Consider the following 19,638-nt stretch of genomic DNA (forward strand, 5'->3'; position numbering starts at 1 on the left):
TTTACTAAAAGCTACAGGGTAGAAAACATGTAGAATATGATATAGGTAGAGACCCTCACAGACAGGAAGGGGAAGTGGTGAGTGCATAGCCCTAAGAGGCCTGAGAGGAAGAGGAGAGAAAGACAGTTGCACAAATGGCCTTACATTTCTCCTTCATGGTGGGAGTACCTGGGAAATGGGGAGAAGAAATCAAGCAAGAGATAATTTGCTTTCTTAGGAACACTCCATTGTATCAAGTCTTTCTTTTCGATTCGAGAGCAGAGTCTTGAAAATAGCTAGCCCTGAAAAGAAACTCCACATTTGCCCCTGGCACCATGTCCAACAGCGGAGCAGCAACAGCTATGGCATGTAAGGAAGATAGATTCACAGGCTCTATATGGTGTGAAGAAAGGAGCTGGAGTTCCAGGCTCCTCAGGTGGCTTGGCGGAAAGAACTTGTGAATCAGAACAGGACTGTGGCTTCATCAAGGAGGTCACAGAGTGAAAAGACCTCTCGAGTGCTTAGTAGTAAGGGGAACCAGTGTGAAGTTCAACAGTGGGTGCTGGCATTATAACTTGGTAGCCAGTTGCTCTTTTGGACAAAGGCTTTTTGAATTGACTGAATATTTTCTATAAAGAGACTGCTGTAAACCACTAGAAGCTGGTGGAATAGTCTCTTGAAAGCAGGATAAGCTACAGGAAATAAACAAAATTTTAGCTTTTGCACACTCCAATTTGTGACAGTTAAATGGAGATGTTTCTGATCATGCTACTTTCATCTATAAACTATTTTATCCACGAGGTACAGAGAATAGCAAGACACAAGAAAAGGGAGAAAATCCAGTGTGCTGTTAGAACTTTCATTTCTAAGCTACTTCTTGGAAACAAATTGTGCATTTTTTATAGCTGCAATCATCTTTTTCAGGTCTCTTAGATACCTAATAATTTACTGATATGTTTGGATAATCAATGTCTACTCATTTGGAAGAGTCATTGTAGGAAATGCTTGATACATAAGCATGCTCTATGGTCATCTCCTGATTCCTGTTGCTTTAATTCTTCACATTCCTTTCCTGCTTCTAGTCTACCCACTGACTCTCTATATGATTCATTTTCATAATGATCATTTCACCGATAATATACCAATCATGAATCAAAATTCAAAAATGAAATAATCATTTCACTGATAACATACCAATCATAATCAACATTAAATTGCACATAACACAATGTGATGTGATCTCATTATCACATTGAGTTAGCCCCCTAGATTTCTGCTAAAACTCAGTATTCAGTCAGGCATCGTCCCATCACAGCCCTATCTTAGATGCAGCTAGAAATAACTTCCCGCATGTGTGAGTGCCCTGCCTGTGTTCAATGTTGTAAGGTGATGCATTCATAGAATGCCCAGCTGAGATTCAGATGCCTAAAATCCATGGGCCTGTGATATTACATTTGGCATAGTACACAATTTCTACATTATTAGAAATGTCACACTTGTACCTTCCCCCAGTAACGGGATCTTAATGAAAATGGAAATGGTTTCTTTACTTCAAAATCAGAGATAACATACACTCAAATGAACTCGAGACATTCAATTGCTAGGGTACCCCTGGGTTTTCTTTCTATGTCTGACACTTCCAATGACAGTATCATAGCTAAGACACAATAAATATTGTGGTATTTTTACAAATGCATGCAATCCTCTTGTGTTTTTCCAGGTATGCCCCACAGAGCTTGATTTCTTATATCAGCTCTATTTTGATATTATTTTAGATGAAAAAGTTTATTTTGCATGCCACCTGAAACAATCCAAAAGGCATGGATATACATTTACAGAAATTGATATAAACATGGGATGACTTATGTCCTACTCATTTATTAGCTTTTATCATTCTAAAAAATATTAAAGTTCTAAAAATATTGCCACTCTAACAGCTGACACTGGAAGAATGTCTTTTCATTTATATTCTAGGCCCTTAATCTAGCCCTTAGCAATAGTAAATGCACAATGTATTTTTGTTGAATGAAGGAATGAGTTGGTAGATGAATTGATGAAGAAAGGAAGGAATAAAATGTAATAATTAAAATGAAGAATAGGAACAATGAAAACTTTGTCATGTTGGGGTTGGAAACAGGTATGAACAGGTCACAGAATAACAAAATATTGTAGGTGCTCACTAAATATTATTTAACTTAGAAAAAGGAATAGGGAAAAAATTATCAACTGACAATAGTTAGAAACATTTCTAATTACTAATAGGAAAGTAATATATTGATGTCTTGGCAAAGGGTGATTTGCCGTGTATGGAATTATTCTTAATAGGAATTGATTTAAAATGTTCAAATATGCTTGGGCATTAAAAGTTGTGTGGTTCTAGAAAAAGTATACTAACATAGCTCCAGGAAGGAATTATAGATATAGGTAAGTTAATTGGGACTTAGTCAATTTAATTGCAAATCAGGAAATCTGTGTTCCAGTCTGGGTTATAACCATAACTGCATTTGTGACATTGGGTAAATCACATGATCTTTCTGGAGTTTAGATTTCTTCCCTGAAAAATGAGGAAGATTTTGAATCATGTTCCCTAAAACCCCGGAAGTTCTTTGGAAGGACGTCTGGAGCTAGAGAAGCCCCACTTTTATGTTTTATAGATTTGGCTCCCAGGAAAGATTTGGTTGGAAGAAAGGGTAACTCTGGCTAAAAACACCCTGAGAATAGAATGGATCAGCCATATAGCTCTCTAGATTTTACTGATCTAAATATTTGCATTGTAGATTATTTGAGAAACCTTTCTGAATCTTAACTTCAGGGTGATTTACTAACTCTGAATAAGTAGTAGGGTGCTAGCACCAAGCAACTGAAAAAAGGTAGGAACTAGTACAAACCAAATGGAGATTGTCTGCCCTAGTTAGGGCTTGGGTCTTCCAAAGGGAATAGGCATATGACTTCTCTTTCTAATGGCATCCAGAATAGCTTTCACTATTGCTGCTAAGGGTGCTGATCTGTCCAAGATGCAACCCGAGGAAATTAGCTTCCTGTCTGAATCATATTTACCATTGTACTACACATCCATAGATAAGATTGAGCTTGGAGTAGTGGAAAAAACATAATGTTGATAATCACAAAACCCTATGAGGTCAACTGTAGAAGTGAGATGAAACGAAATGTGTACGGAGGCCCTTTGGAAAAAATGCTGCTTTTACATAAACAAGTGATAGTACTATAAGAAATGCATGCTTACCTCATTGTTGCAGAAGCAGTAGATGGTCGCAACAAAGAAGCCCTAAAAAGGGAAGGAAAAATACAGTCCAAGTTATTTTTGTGTTCATTTTGTTGTTTAGTAAACAACATGATAGACTGCCCGGAGAAGGCTCGATGAAGGAAAAAAAGCAAGAAAAAGAATTATCTACCATTCATAGTCAGTGCTGCACTATAAGAATATTCCATGAGAAATATATTTTTTCTTGTTAGGATTCCATTGTTTGGCTAAAAGGATAGCTCTAGTAAATCTAATTAATATTTTGCTCCCTTTAACATGGAGATTTATAGCAGCATATGCTGATTATGGTGAATTTGAAAAAAACACTACACTTCAAAAATTTAAAAATAGAGACCTTGTAGAATTCAGTAGAGGAATCTTTTACAAGGACAAGTGTCACAGTGGGCGGCTGTGGGTCTGTGTCCTGTGTTGTCACGGTGAACTAGTGCAGTACCATACCCACTGCCAAGTTCATCTCTCAGATAAGGACATGGACTAAGAAACTGCCTGAGTCCTGGTTACTGCTTGAAGATTTCTTGTGCCCAAGGTTTGATTATGGCCAAAAGCACAGCTTGAACTATTCAGACAATCCCTAAACTTTCTTTCTAGCCCTATTCATTTTGACCTCCTCCTCACATTAAACCTAATATAGAAAATAAAACTATTTTGAAATTTGTAATAGAGACAGCAAAACTCTGCCTAAGAGCCTGTGATAGAATTACTCCTGCCGAGGACTCCCACATCCTATCTTGCTATCCAAATACAGCAGTACGCTTTCAGTGGGGCTTTAGATCTGGGGAAAAGTGAATGGAACTAGGGCAGCCATTCTTCTATCCAGTGTGGCAGACACTGGACAGCCCAGGACAGCCCAGGACAGCCCCTGAGAGTCCAATGCATTCTCTCCTACATGAGGAGAGGCCTGGATACAACTTCCCTTTATAGCACTGAACCGTCATGAATGGATTCCTGACATTTGCCTGACAAATGGAGGGTGATAGAGCAGGAGGCATGGACAGCTTTGTGCAAATTCCTCATTACCCCAGAGCCAGCATTTATTTATAAAGGAAAATCTGACAATTTCTGTATTTATGACCAGGGAGAACATGCCTGGATGGGACCAGCTGAGGGCCCTGGGAATGACAAGAAAGCAGGTACAGAAAGAAACAGGAAGAAACAGCCTCAAAAAAACTGGTGTCCTTCAGAATTTTGTCTGGGCTTATTGAATTGGAGGCTTAAACGTTACGACATTTAAGATCATGGGTTCGTCAGACGTGCACAGTGGCTCACACCTGTAATCCCAGCACTTTGGGAGGCCGAGGCGGGCAGATTACCTGAGGTCAGGAGTTTGATACCAGCCTGGCCAACATGGTGAAACCCCATCTACTAAAAATACAAAAATTAGCCGGGCATGGTGGCACACACCTGTAATCCCAGCCACTCGGGAGGCTGAGGCAGGAGAATTGCTTGAGCCCGGGAGACGGAGGTTGCAGTGAACAGAGAGCGTGCCACTGCACTCCAGTCTGGTGGACAGAGTGAGACTCTGTCTAAAAATAATAAACAAACAAATAAATAAATAAATAAAATGATAATAATAAAAGATCGTGGGCTTTAGAGTTAAAATCAGCTAGCTGAATAAGCACAGTAGTTGAATAAATACACCTCTGGCTTCCTTACCTGGAAATGAATCAGAGAGTGCATCACGTAATCATATATCTTCCCAAGCATCTTGTTGGAAGGTCTCCAGGGAAAGACGACAAACTGGATTCCCAGCAGGGGCACAAGGATCATGGTGGCCTTCACAGCTTTCAGGTACATGTGGGATTCCGCCTCATGGGTTTCCCTCATTTTGGTCACAAGCACCCGGACAATGTTGAGCAAAAAGAAGAAATTGACCTGCAAATATATGGTGTTATGAGCAAATCATACAGAAAAGTATCACTTAAGAATGTGCACTGTCCTCAGTTTTTGTTTATCCAGTGTGAGCAACAAATGTTACCTACATAGAACTAGAGAGTCTACCTGGGAAGTAGCACAATTTGCTCAGCATTTCTAGGGCTCTGGAGAAGTGGTTTAATTTTATGTTCCCTCCAGCTGTATATAAAACAGTTGCTTATCACCCTTGCCAACACTTGCTATGAACACTCTTTTTAATATGAGCCTTTCCACGGCGGGGGTGGTGGAGGGTAGTATTACCTCATTCTTGTTTTAATCTGCATTTTCCTAATGATACATGAGCTGAACACTTTTTCATACATTTATTAGTCTTTATTTGGAACATTGCAGATACCTTCTTGGACTCTAAGTTTTGTCTTTTCAGTCTGTAAATGTTGTCTTCATTTTAATGTAGCTGATTTATCAGTCTCTTCCTTAAGTGCCTTTTGTATCCTGCTTTAGAAATCTTTCTGTATCTGAAGCTCATGAAGATAGTCACCTAATGTGTCTTTTTTGGGGGGCCTCTATGGTTTGGTCTTTCACATTTAAACCTACAGGTAACTGAAAACACATTTTTTTGTGTCTGGTTGTGGAAGGAATCAATTACTTTTCCCCCCACACATATGCAATTGCTGAATACATGTTTGATATTTTTTCTGTATGTATATCTAATTGACCATCTCTTTCCTCTGCTCAAAAGTGTTGCTGTCATAAATCAAGTGCCCATATTTGCATGGGCAGCTCTTTCAAAATGATAATTAATTGCTGAATCTTTTTTTTTTTTAGTTTTGAAATGCACTAATGTGCATTTCCTTTGGTCATGAAATTAGGAATTCCAAATATATCAATTTCTGTTAATTTATAGTCATTCACAGTGAAGTATGCATATAATCATCCCATATACACATTTTTAATGGATCCTGGAATCTGCATTTCCTTAAAAATTTCTAATTAAGGCAAGAAATGTGTGTTTTAGAATTTTAAATATAAGAGTAATTGCTAAAGATTTTACTTCATTTATTATTTTATTAGGAGATATTTTATAACCATGAATTTATGAGTAGCTATTATTACTTTTGTTATTTTTAACAGATAAAGATATGGAGCAGTACTAAGTTTTAATGACCTAGAGTTAGAGATTATCTTCCAAAAGTACCTAAAAGACGATTTAATCTAACTTTTTCCTTAAAAAAATCAGGGGACATTTTTAGGTTAATTGATTTATCTAAATTTTCAGAGCTGGTAGATGATAGAGCTAAGACATGAGGCCAAGTCTACTGAATCCTGGGTAAGTAAGAACTGTAGCATCCTCATTAAGAATCTGACATTTGGCTGGAGTCCACTATTTATTACTATCTCACTAATTGAACTTGTGTTGAATATTTGAATTTCTGGACCTTAAGTTCACAGAACCAAAGACTTTTAGAGCTCTGGAAAGTCAAAGTTTTCAAAGATCCTAGATGTGCAAAACACAAACAAACTTCTTGCAGCCCCTTGGCCTCTCACCTTTACCTAGGGAGTCTAGTTATAAAAGTCTTAAAATATGAGCTACATTGCTGTTATAGTGTGAGTCTGTAATGAAAATGAGCTCATGATAACCCCTCCACGTGTAAGTAAAAGGCATTTTTTTGAAGATTCTAAAATCAAATTGCTTTTTTTTACTATAGAATACCATCAAATTAGCTTCATTTTGAAGTTATAAAACATGATAAACAGAACCATATGCACAGAAATCTCAACTAAGAGATAACACCACTAATATTGCAGTAAAAAACTAATTCTCACCACAAGTGCCGCCATGACAGGGCCATGGATTATGTAAAGCAAATGGGTTTCCACACTCAGCCAGCAGCTGAAAAAGGGTGAGGGGACACATTAATACACAAAAACATTTTGTTTATGAATATATTAACTTAAACATCACCATAATACTTACTTGTCATTGAAGTACACGGCTCTGGTAATAGCATGGATAGTGGTTGGCACCAGCGGAAACCCTACAAATGTGAGAAGTACAAATCACACTTGGTTTCTTGGTCATAACCTTTAAGTATAGCTGCATGGAAAATGGTACTGTACTTGCAAAAATACTGGCAAATTGAGTGTATCTGTCAAGATGTTCCCCTGATATTTTCACAAAAATCATCTTTGGTCAAGTCAGTCAAAATGCTCCCAGTTAGAACATCATGTGCTTCCAGAGAGTTTGGTTAAGAGCATCCAAATAATTAAAAGCCTTTTACAAATTGCTGAGTGTAGTAGGTACACGATGACTATTATTACCATTGTTATGTTTGTAATGGTGACTATTAACTGAGACCAGAAAGCCTTTCATTGTAGGTGAACTGGGCTCTCTCATGGAGAGGAGCTGGGTCACCCCAGAGGGATGTGACCTGGGACGGTGTATGAAAGCAATAGTCTGATTGCTCCTAAAGCCTTAGCTGATGTTCACATTCTTTCTTCTAGACTTTTTTGTTTTTCTGTCTGTTTATATCTCATGTGGTGATTCTGTTTCCTTTTAATATGAATACTTCAGAGAAGCCAGTACGTTCCCTACTTTTTGTATGTTCTGGCTAGAGAAACTTTATGAAGGCAGCTTACTGTACCTCCCTGACTAAACTCAAAGTGTTAATAAAAATTTTTTTTTTAAATTTATAAACAGGAAAATGGAGACAGTTATTGGAATATGTCCTTCTAGATTATAATTTTTAAATCAATTTGTATTCTATAAGTATAACCTAAAGTTGTAATTTTCATTAAAAAAGAAAAGTCTTTTTTTTCATTAAAAAAGAAAAGTCTTTTTACTCAGATGTACAACAATAGAATATTGCTTGATTTGATTGAGACATCTGTAGAAAGAAATTTTGTTATTGTCATCAGATTAAGAAATGTGTCTTAGGAAAGAATTAAATCAATGCATTTTTATTTTCTGTGAGTTATATACAAAAAGGGGTCTCAAACTATTGAATTTTCACCTGAGAACAACCTCAGCTTTTAAACCCAGGAAGCATATATTTAATAGGACCATAGATTTAATGTTTGGCCTGAAATAATTTTGAGTTTCTTTACACAAAACATGATTGTGTTATTGGCTGCAGTTCTAACATACCATTTTCCCACTTGGGCTCAGACACAGAAACAAAAGTCTCTGAATTTATTTTGAGATGCATATTTTAGAATTAGACAGAAAGAGACGCATATGGAAAACTGAATCCCACCTCACCGTTTTGTAGAAAGGAAAGTGCTTTCTACTTCATCTGGAGAGGAGTATAGACCCCACACCTTTTAACATCCGGGGCTCTTTGCCTTCCTCTGGCTATGATGCCTCCTTTTAGGTAGTTTGTTTTTCTGTTTTTTTCTTTTTTCTTTCTATTCTTCTCAAGGTCCCAAGATCCATAACAACCCATTCCTCCCACCAAAGATAATAAGATTCAGAATAATCCTGTCTCTGTAGGGTTCATTGTTTTTAGAGGGATTTAATAAATTATATTTGTTCAATGTAGAAATCCATGGAGGAAATTTCCTTCCTTTGATTTTTAACAAGGGGAAAAACAGCAAGCCAAGGCGAAGAAACAGTTTGAAGAGGGTTGCAAAATAAATGATTTTCCTGAGAACTAAACTTCAGTATTTGAAATTACTTCAATTGGAGAGAAATCAACGACTAAGTGGTGCCATGTAGACTTGGAAGGGAGTAACTATTGAAAGAACCATTCTTTGATTTTCTGTTGGGCAGAATTTCACCATCAGATACTTGTTCACCCAGTGGCTGATGTTTACAATGTCTCTTACAATTCTTTGAGATTGGTTTCAAATCCTAGAGTTGGTAACATTATTCACAGCTGAATTAAATGAATGGGCTTTATATCACCTGCAAACAAATTAGGTGCTATAATACTACTGGGCTTTTTTGGGCCAAATTTTCTGCAGTCTAACTTTCAAGGCTCTTTTAAAAGTAGGTAGATTTTGCTTTTTTTCTGGCATTGTAAAATTTAGAACCTATCATACTGTCTTCATGTGAAAAAAAATTTTCAAAGAACTATAAAAATATTATCCAGAAGAGACTTACTCTCTTGTCCCGTTAAACTTTATAAAGTTTCTGTGAAGCTATTTTTTCTTGAGAAATTAATTGGTATTAATTTTACCCATTGTCCTGCCATCCAAGGATAATGCTTGCTTAAAGTTCTAAGAAAGGAGCCATTGCTTTAAAATATGTCAATTTTGTTCTCAGAGTTCAGATTTGGCAATGTGATTTTTCAGTGGTAACAAGTTTGGTGGAATTTTGGGGGTGTGTGTGTGTGTGTGTGCATGTAGAAAGATAGTCTTAGCTTTGGCATGCTAAAATCATTACATTTTAGAACTATTTGGTTGACTATCTTTCCAAAAATCTATCTACAGAAGTGCAAATCCCTCTAATTCTTTTTTTAATTTAAATTTTTATATTATTGGGGCAAGAACAATTAACGTGAGGTCTGTCCTCTAAAGAGATTTTTAAGTGCATAGTACAATATTGTTACCTATAGGCACAATGTTGTACAGCAGAAACCTAAAATTTACTCATCTTGCGTTACTTAATCTGTATAACCATTGATTAGCAACTTCCCATTCTGTGCTTACCTTACTAAGTGTAATGTTCTTTGATATTCTACTTGAATCACTCTAATGAAGTTTTAAATAGTTGTTGATTACAGAAGCTTAAGGTATCACATAAACAATTTACTTATTATCATTGCTTTTGTTTTTGATACAGCTGAGCAGCTTGTTCCTTTTTTCCTTTGAATTGTTTATGTGTTTTAAGCAGATATCTTCATTGAGCTATCCACGATGATGCCAAAAAGTTTTATAACTAATTCACAATGCATCAGGATTCTCCAAGAACAGTATAAATTGTTCCTTCCAGGGTGCCCTTGTCTCTGCTGAATGTCACAGACAATAATAAATTTACAGCCTTTTTTTCCCATGAAAAATTTTCTGAGTGTGGCAGATAGATGTTTTGAACAATCAAAACTGGTAAAAGAAATATACCATAGATTTTATTTCAAAGGAAATAAATGTGGTAGAAAGTGTGTATTTGTGTGTGTGTTTGGGGTGGAATGTTATTATCATGTCTTTGGAAGGCATTTGATCAGCACCAATTATTATGATTGTGATTATCAGAATTGCCATTGGAGTGATTAAGTTGTATTGAGTCTATTCTTGGCATGACCAGATTTGGAAGTCTAGAAATTATTGAGAGGGTGTACATACGGATGAGAAGGCCAGGGAAAGGAAAAATTAGTCTCTTTGAAAGGCTGGGGCTAAAAGAGAAAAAAAAATAGTAAAAGGCCATTTTGAGAAAATTTTGCCCTGTTTTAGGACAGGAAAGAGCAGGAGAACCTGTTACCTGATGTGGAACCAGCAGGATAGTGATAGCCTGATTTCTAACTTCACTGGATGGTTAAGGAAACAGGGTGCAGCTGCTTCCTTAACAGCTGCTCCGTGTAAGGGAGCAACCATGCAGATGAGGTGATCTGGTGCATATCCTAGACACCCTGTACAGTTCACAAAGACCCCTTTCTCAGTCCTTTGCTGGAGGGTTCACTATCCCTAGACATGTTCACACTATGTGACAACATCCCCCTCAATTTTCTTGGCTACAGTTTATTGAACCAGGATAGGCTATCTGCCTTCAGTTGGATCAATCAGATTCTCTTGTCCTGCTATTCAGAACTGGAACTTAAAGATGAGCATTTAGTTTCTGTGAGTGCCTAGAACAGAAACATGTGTACTCAGGAAACTATGGGGCAGGATATATTTACTATGAACTGGAGGGAACAGAGACCCTGTGGTCTATGGTCTGTAAAGAAAGAGAAGGGTAAAAACAGATACGCAGAGGAAAAACAAAGACAAAAGGCAGAGGGAGAGAGCTCCTGGTTTATCTGGTCCCAGGCTACAGCCCTTTTAGTTGCCTGGCTGTATTTCTGCCCTTGGATTCCATGAGATACACTAGATTCTGACAACTTCTCTGCATTTGCTTAAGTTAGAACATCTTACTCTGTTACTTGCAACCAGATAATTGTAGCATCATCAATTCAATTTTGAGGCATCCCGCCTATCTGCCCCACTGACCCACCATTATCGGATTATCCCATTGGGCTTGGGGAATGCATTTGGTTAAAATCATGTACTCCTGTCATGTAAGGGTGTTATGGAAACCAGTATGGCATAACACCAGTCCCTTTCTGCAGTTTGCAGACTGCAGGAAAGACTCCAGGCTGCTTATATGACTTCCCAAGCACATTTCTATAAAGTTGGTGACAATGCCTGTTGGGCAGGGCTTTAAATACAAAGGGTGATGTTTTTAAAAATCCCTTGGATTATCCTCCCTCCTCACTTCATCTCTCCTCTCTTATCAGTATTTGGAGGGACTCCCCAGCCTGCTGCATTAAAGGGCAAGCTTAGTTGAAGGCCATCCACAGCCTCTGCTCTCAGAGTCACAGTCACCCATCATGTGGTGTGGATGTGGTGAGAGAAGCCTTTGGTTCTACAGTCAGTGAGGGATGGCCCGCGAGTTCCTCCTCTGGTATGGAAGTTTCAAGATAAGACTGAAACTTTTTTTTTTTGATAAGGCAGTAGGTGTTTTTATTGCAGCATTTAATTTTCTTTCATTGCCCCACCTTCTGTTCAGTTCCCTTCCACCAGGGGGAGCTGGACTTTCAGCAGCCCTGGGGGGAAGGGAGCAATTCTAGAGCATCCCTGAAGGACTTCAGCACCCTCCCTTAGTTTGTATAGAAGCAGCCACAGCTTAAACAATCCAGCCCTAAGCTTTCCCGAGCCATTGCCATGTGCTGTGATGTCACACCGGCTCTACTTGGAAGCCCATGTGGTTATATCTGCTTCTCAGCTGGACTCCGCTTCCTGAGCTTTCACTGGAGGAATCCTGCTGATGGATTGACAGGAAGAAATGTTCTTGAGGAAGGAAAATGAAGCCAGGATAGGGGAGGTACATAATTCAAAAGGTGAAATTCTCCTTTGCTCTACAAACGTGATGAATAAAGCAGAAGGAGGCCTAATCAGATCTTCTCTCAATAACCGAACGTTTTGTGTCCATTATTAGCTAGGATTGTTTCTTTGGAAGTCATCCTTATAGTCATACCTTCCTTCTCTGTGCAGACCCCCATGTTCAGCACAGTTGGATTGAGATTGTTAAAGGGCTTCTACAAGTCTTTTGGAGACTGAACTCCTGCCAGTACCTATGTTCCATCATTCCTTGAAGGACCTGGGACTTAACTCTATTCTCTGAGACCAAGACTAGAAGAAGACTGAAAGCATACAGACAGAGGTGAAAGTGGCTCAAAACTTAGCTGCAGAAAATACATACCCCAGCCCAAGAGATAATACCAGCGCAAGCGTTGCTTCTCAGTAAACACGGCCATGACGATGAGTGTATGAAGATAGATCCCTTCACAGAGCATCCAGAAATAGTTGCAGGCCATCATGTACTGGTGGAAAAAATGCAAAATCTTGCAGCTCACCTGTCAGAAAGAAAGGAAGATACTCAGAGGAAGACATAGGTAAAGATCTGGCAGTGAACACAGAGTAAATGTGAAAAGAAGCCGAAGTATCTGCATTCAGCTTGCAAGGCAGTTTCCCAAGCATCTGTAAACATGTGCCACCCGCTATACCCACAAATCAGAGTGAATGCACAGATCACTGGTATTACATGTAAATAGCCAAATAAGCCAGTGGAAAACTAGTCTACAAAATGTTCTTCCTTGTTACATTCTGGGGACTTACACAGATGGGATCATTTTCCTTCAAGTAGTCAGACTCATAATCTTAGGCACTATCTAGGGATTTGATGCATGACTTTTATGGCCCCTTTTCTATGGTCAATGAAGCAAATAACCCAGATATTTTTAATGCTCCTCCTGAAATTCACTGATTTGTTGATTATGTCCCTTTAGCAGTAAAGAGGAGAGAGTCAGGTGATAAATTTCACGTCTAAACGCAGGGGATATGCTGAGCCTAGCTGCTGTTTATGCTTTTGTTTTCATATGGGAGCCTTGGTTTACATATTGGGATCAAGCCCTCTCCGGGCACAGAGATTAGGATGACATCCTTGCTGAGAACTCAATGCAGATATAGGAGCTATACCCTTAGAAGAGTCAGATCAATATTGTTGTCTGTATAGAAATAACCATTGCTTATACTGCATAATGGAATACTTTTATTCACTAGTCACTCCTGGAATAGGATTTTTCATCTTGGTACATTAACACTTTGGAGTAGTTTTTGTTGTTGTTGTGGGGGCTGCCTTGTATATTGTTGGGAGTTTAGCAGTATAACTAATATCTATCCACTAGATATTCGTAGCATCTCCCACACACTCTTGACAATCAAAAGTGTCAACAGATGTTGCCCAATCTCCCCTGGGGAGCAAAATACCCCCAGTTGAGGATGCCTGACTGAGGGTACTTAGCTGTGCTTATCTCTTAACAACTATAACAACAACAATAATGACAACAGAATTTAGCATTCAAAATCTTAGGTATTAGGGAGTAGTTATTTGCATTACTATTATTTTACCAAATACTCTGTTTTACATTATGTTGCTTCTTATTTTGAATTTGACTGCATTTTAGGCCTTTTTATTAAAAAGCAAGATAGCCATGAAGTGACTTTCAGTACTGTAGCAATCTTTTCCAAACTGTGCATTTTATTTAATGCATAAGAGTAGTAATTCGTTTACTCAGAACCTGTTGTGCTGAGCCAACAGATATTCTATTGTGTTTCCTTTTCTATCAGGGTTTATTGAACATAAGGAAAAGCCCCCTGGGCCCAGGAGAAGGCAGATATGGCATTGTCAGAGGTAGAATCAACCTCTGATTCTGACCAAAGTGGTACAGTGGTGCAGATAATTAAAAACACCAGGTAATCTAAAAGTAATTTATATTTGGCTCAGAAAAGCACTGGCTTCCCTTCCCCCCATCTGATTACCTTCCTAACTGGGATTATTTGATTTAATATAATGTTAGTTTTGTATTTTCTAAGCAAGTACTTCCTATATTTACCTAACACCCAAATATATAAGTAAAATATGAAATTCAGTTGTTACTCTGGATTCATTTGGAAGACTATTCTTATTTAAAAGTCCTATTCCTTCTGGATCCAGAAATTAAGCATACATTTTGGAGGCTGTCATGTGGGGAGAAGGAGATGGGAAGAGAACAAAGATGATGGTCTTATGCCTTTGTCACCCAGAACAATTTTGGCTTCAAGTTTTATATACAGTTAATTATTGTTATTTTCAGTAGTTATGGTCTATAAAGTTGCCTCAAAAACTGAAATAGCAAATACTGAGCCATTGCTCCTAGGGGAAACACATGGTTAGGTTCCTGTAAGCCTCTGGTCACAACATTTTCATCAAGCAATCGATAGCTAACTTTGTTTTATGTGTTTTGTTTAAAGACACCTTATTTAACGTATGTTGCTGCTTCATTCACACCGAACTCTCAGTCAATAGCACTATAACTTCTACCTGAAGAAAACTTCACTGACACACACATATTCTCTGTAAGCCACATCACCGCTTTCTTGTACTTAGGAACACCATACAGCACTTCAATATTATGCTTGGGGGGCTATTTAAAACAGTAAAATCACCAACAAAATTCATAAAAATGTAAAAATCGTGGCAATAAATAGACCACAAAAAGGACATTTGTTTATAGTATGAGAACTGAAACACGAAGGCACAGAGCATTGCCTTGTTTAACCTCAGCTGGGAGCTGCACATCAGGTGGTTCCAATTTCTGGACACTCTGTGAGTGTCTGTGAATGATAGTGAATCTGCTAGTATTGATTTGGGGGTTACAAATAATTTATAGGAAAAAACAAATTTTCAAAGATGAAATTCATGAATAAAAATGAGAATTGACCATATCTGGGTTTGGCGTAAGATATTGTTTGGAGGCTAAAGGCCTCAAAAGCTCACACAAATTTTGAAAATCACCAGTCTATTCATTTTTAAAATAAACACCTCATGAAAATAATTAGAAATATCCAGGTGATCAAGCTATTAGAATTTTTCACAAAAATAGTTTAGCACTTAGATCAATGTTTCATAACTAAGGTGGTTTATCAGTGTCACTTGAGAATTTTTTAACAAATACACATAACCATACCTCATCTCTCTTTTTGTTTTCAAACTATTTTCCAGAATTTCTAATTTAGGCCCCTGGTTAAGAATCCTGTGCCCAAGATATTCAAGGTAATTCAGTTGCATTGAACAAACATTTATGGAACACCTGCTATGAGCCAGGAACTAAGCCAGCTCTGGGAGTATCAACATGAATAAGATATTGTCATATAGCCCCTGACTTAATTGTAACCTTTCCATCAAGGGTGGAGTAAACCAGGCATTAAACAAAATGATGGGGTCTGTTGATTAGGGTTAGTCCCTACTGCCATTCTGAGATGGTTTCTTAATTAGTAGCATGGGGTATTAAGGAAGTCACTCTCAGATCAAATAAGCTAAGCAACTTTTCACTAGCTTTCTAAAGGTAAGTCACACCAGTGTAATTTTGTTTAAAGTAGTATGACCTTCCAAATTGCAAGACAAAAATCTATATTCAAATAATATAAATGCATCACTCCCAAGTAAAGTAAGAAATACTTGAAGCCAAAAGTAGATAAAATTTGAGAGTTATGCTCTATTTTATTTTCTTCATTAACATAAAAAGATATAATTGCCACTGTGAATGATATGTAAGTTAAAATCATACTATCCATTTTGGCTTCAGTGAGTCGTAACACTATTCAGTGCCCTTACTACTAGTTCATGTTTTAATAAAAATATACAGTTTGTTGAGCAGTATGTAACTTTCAAGTGGAAGGGATCCTTTAGTTTTTTGACTGGGTACGCTATTTAATCTGTCTTTTCCACAAAATGCCCCAAAGGGCACTTATAATAATTTGATTAAAATGGAATCAGAATTATAGAACAGTTTTTCCTTAGTCTAATGAATCAAGTCAACCTCAAAACTTTATACAAGATAGATGCTCAGCAGTGAATTTATTTCCTATTATATTTTTCAAGGACACTTAAGAAAATTCCTCTGATCTACATAACATAGGAAATCTTGTGTGGCAATATGTTTAAGAACCGTTGATAAGGGGGCAAAGAGTGCTTCCAAATGTAAACTGCTTTGGAATTTTTGTTTTTTAAGAAAAGAGCAACCTTATAATAGATAATCAAAGTTTTGAGGTGTTTTCCTGTTGTGGTGGGGGTAGAGGAAGACCTTCAGTATGAGAAATAGAAAGGAGACCAGAGCTGATCTGTGAAAACAACGAAAAGCAATGATCATGGCCTATGTCCTACTTTTAAGCAATTGAAAATCCACCATGAACTATTCTTGGCACCATTTGCACCACAGGCCTATTACCAGGTATAACAGGGAGCTAAGGAATACTATCTTGCCTTTCAGAATGCCTTCCATCATCTTCAGAATGCCTGAAATGCCATATGGTTTCATTTCTTTAGCTTAAAGCTGTTTTCCTTGCTAAAATGCCAACACCTCAGGAAGGGATTACACACACATTTTACCCTATCACTCTCTGAAATCACACAGTAGGAAAATTGAGGGGTTGGGGGATCATAGAGAATGCAGATTTGGAATGTGATTTATCAAATATTTATTGAGCTTGTATTGTTTTGCAGGCAGTAGGCCAGAAGATCCAAAGTTGTCAGAGTCCCTACTCCTAAGAAATTTACCATCTTGACAGGTTCACAAAGAGAAGACCCAGGGAAGTGTTGCCAAAAGTAAGCACTCTGAAAACTTTGGCAAGGGCCAAGCCTGTGCATATTTCATTATCAGGGTATACTTAAATCTCATGATACATTTCGTGTGCACAAAAACTCTTAGCTTTCACACACACACACACACACACACACACACACAAACAACTGCAATTTCTCCCTCTCATTGGTAAAGTTGGGGTATTAGATTCAACTTCTGTGTTGATTTCATATGGTTAGGTATAATAACACATTAAGGAAAATTTTGTGAGATGTTTTAGTTTTGTTTTGCTGTAAAACACATTTGGCAAAGGATAATTAAAAAGAACAGCCATATGTTTCCTATATTCTGCCAGGATTTGATTAAAATGCACACTTTAGATAAGATCTTTTGGTTTTTCAAAACGGTGGCTAAGTTTGATGCAGTAACTGTGCTTGCATTTTTGTGTCCAATCCTGGGCTAGGGCTACAAAAATAAAGTTCAATGCTTGCAATCAAGGAAGTTACCTTCAGGTGGGGAGACACATACATAAACAAATAAGTGCCACAATGTACAATGATTTCTAGAAAAGGTAATTTTTGTAGCCTACTTTAAGACAGTTAAAAATTCTCTTCTCAGTTAAGTCAGAGGAGAAAAAATGGATCAAACTAGTAGGGCTTGTGTTATTAATATTAAATAATCTACCCAGTTTGTGTGAAAATTTACAAGGAACAGATTAGCAGATTCTGCCAAAGTCACACACATTCTACTCTTCTTCCAACTTTTCTATTTTCTATTTTTGGGGCTGCAATATAGGTTACTTTATAGTAAAAGAGGTGACTGACTATTAATTTACTTTTCAAATTCACATGGACAAAACTGAGGCAAAATGAAGATCCTGAAGAGTATCTTCCCCATTTCTTTAGTTATTAGGGGGACAAATAAATATGTCTGGAAACTTACAGCAAACAACTAAAACCACATACCCCACTATAGAAACATATTAATAAATAAAATATTTAAAAATTATTTTGAAATGGTCTAAAGAGTACCAACTCCAAAATACTTTGCACTGAATCAAGGCTGCCAATTTTACTTCTGCCAAGTTTTGTTTCAAAACAGAAATAAACTTTGCTATATGTTCAGCATGATCTCTAGTGATTAAAGATAATTATTTACATTTCCCTGAAGCTTCTAAAAACTTTTTCTCATCAGTTCGCTTTAGCACAGAAGGAAGAGTGTGAAGTGATGTTTACTTGAGTAGGTGAAGACGAATCAATAAGTCAATGTCTAAATATTTTACCTGAAGAAATAGACATTTTAAGAGAGACTGAATAGTAAAGATTTATGGTCTATGTTGGTTAAATTGGTCAGGTTAATTTTTTTATTAAGTTTTATTTAATGTATATCTAGATTACATATTGAGTGAACATGTAATTGCTGTTAAATATGTTTCTACCTGATCCATTTTTATGTTTCTGCGGCCTCTTCCATCTCCACCCTCAGGACTTAAACCCAATAATATTTATATAGAGAGTGAGCAGCAGTTGCTTATTAAATCAAAATGAATATGGCTTTTGGTAGTGTTTATAATGTTGTTTGATCGAAAATATTTTAACTCCTAATTCGATATTATTTTATCAAGTATCCAAACAAGAGCTGCTTATCTATGATCTGACAAATGAATTCCAGGGAACTTTTAACCTAACAGCACATTAATTCTTACAAATGTCTGCAAAGATCAGTACATACCTGCAGGGGTCAGGCTGCTGACATCAATAGAAAACTTAAAATGCTGGGTGAGTTCCTGTGGGGGCATCTTAAATTTTTGTCAAGTTTTTCTAGGTTTCCAGTGTGGGTTCTTTAGAGGATAGCAGTCCCTAAGGTCTGCTATACCCTGTCATTTATCCCCTGCAGTCTTGGTCGAACAGGTATTTCCCTTTGAACTATGGTCTTCAGACTGGGCATGCATATGTGCCTTTGGGTATACACAAAGACTGCCCAAGGGGCATATGAATATTCAATGGCCGTTTGCACCATTTCGTAGCATTCTTTAAGCTATCCTTTTCCATCTATCCTTTCGCTTTACAACATAAAAGAACACTTTTCATCTGGAACAAAGTTTACTGTGGTTCATTACTCAAGTGTTAAAAAACTTTCAAATGTCAAACAATGGGACAATGGAAAAAGCTCCTTTAAAGATTAGTAAAGGTGCCCTAATCCTACCTTGAGATGTTGTTTTTCTCTGTCAGACCTCTTAAAGTAAATAAATTTGATATGGGGTATTCCAGCTTGTTGGAGTGTTCTATGAAGGGTATGGCTACTAGATCATCCTTTCATTCATACACTAAAAAATACATATTGAACAAGTGTGACATGCTCATGGGCTCCTTCACATTCACATGGTTATGGGGTCAGTAAAAGACCACACATAAATGTATACACAGAATCTGAGGACCGTCTTCTCTGACTCTCTTCTTTTTGAGATTTATTTTCTTCACTTTTGGGGAGCTGTAGTTGGCCTAAATTCTGTCTTCTATTATTCAAGTCAGTAAAATTGAGAGTTTTCTATCAGAGTTTTACCTGTCCTGGAAAGGGATAAAACCTTGGGAACTCTACTCACAACGATTTCCATTTTAAAGTCTCATCTTCTTTCTAGCATCTCCCTGTCTTGGTCTCTCTCCAGGATCTTCAGATAATTTCTTTTTATAT

At 37.3% G+C, this 19,638-nt stretch overlaps 1 protein-coding gene across 1 annotated transcript in view; it reads right to left on the bottom strand.

The window, feature by feature from the left end:
- The window catches only part of CALCR (calcitonin receptor), a 62,524-nt gene that overhangs the window by 6,616 nt on the left and 36,270 nt on the right, over window positions 1-19,638 (bottom strand). Inside the window, exons 7-11 of the mRNA XM_033193493.1 lie at window positions 12,528-12,681; window positions 7,110-7,170; window positions 6,959-7,025; window positions 4,916-5,134; window positions 3,224-3,265 (exon numbers count right to left, since the gene is read on the bottom strand). Of these exons, the coding sequence (XP_033049384.1) occupies window positions 3,224-3,265; window positions 4,916-5,134; window positions 6,959-7,025; window positions 7,110-7,170; window positions 12,528-12,681 (543 nt within the window). The remainder of the gene's footprint in view (window positions 1-3,223; window positions 3,266-4,915; window positions 5,135-6,958; window positions 7,026-7,109; window positions 7,171-12,527; window positions 12,682-19,638) is intronic.

The sequence above is a fragment of the Trachypithecus francoisi genome, unplaced genomic scaffold (assembly GCF_009764315.1).
Source record: "Trachypithecus francoisi isolate TF-2019V2 unplaced genomic scaffold, Tfra_2.0 Lachesis_group4, whole genome shotgun sequence".
NCBI classification, from domain to species: Eukaryota; Metazoa; Chordata; class Mammalia; order Primates; family Cercopithecidae; genus Trachypithecus; species Trachypithecus francoisi.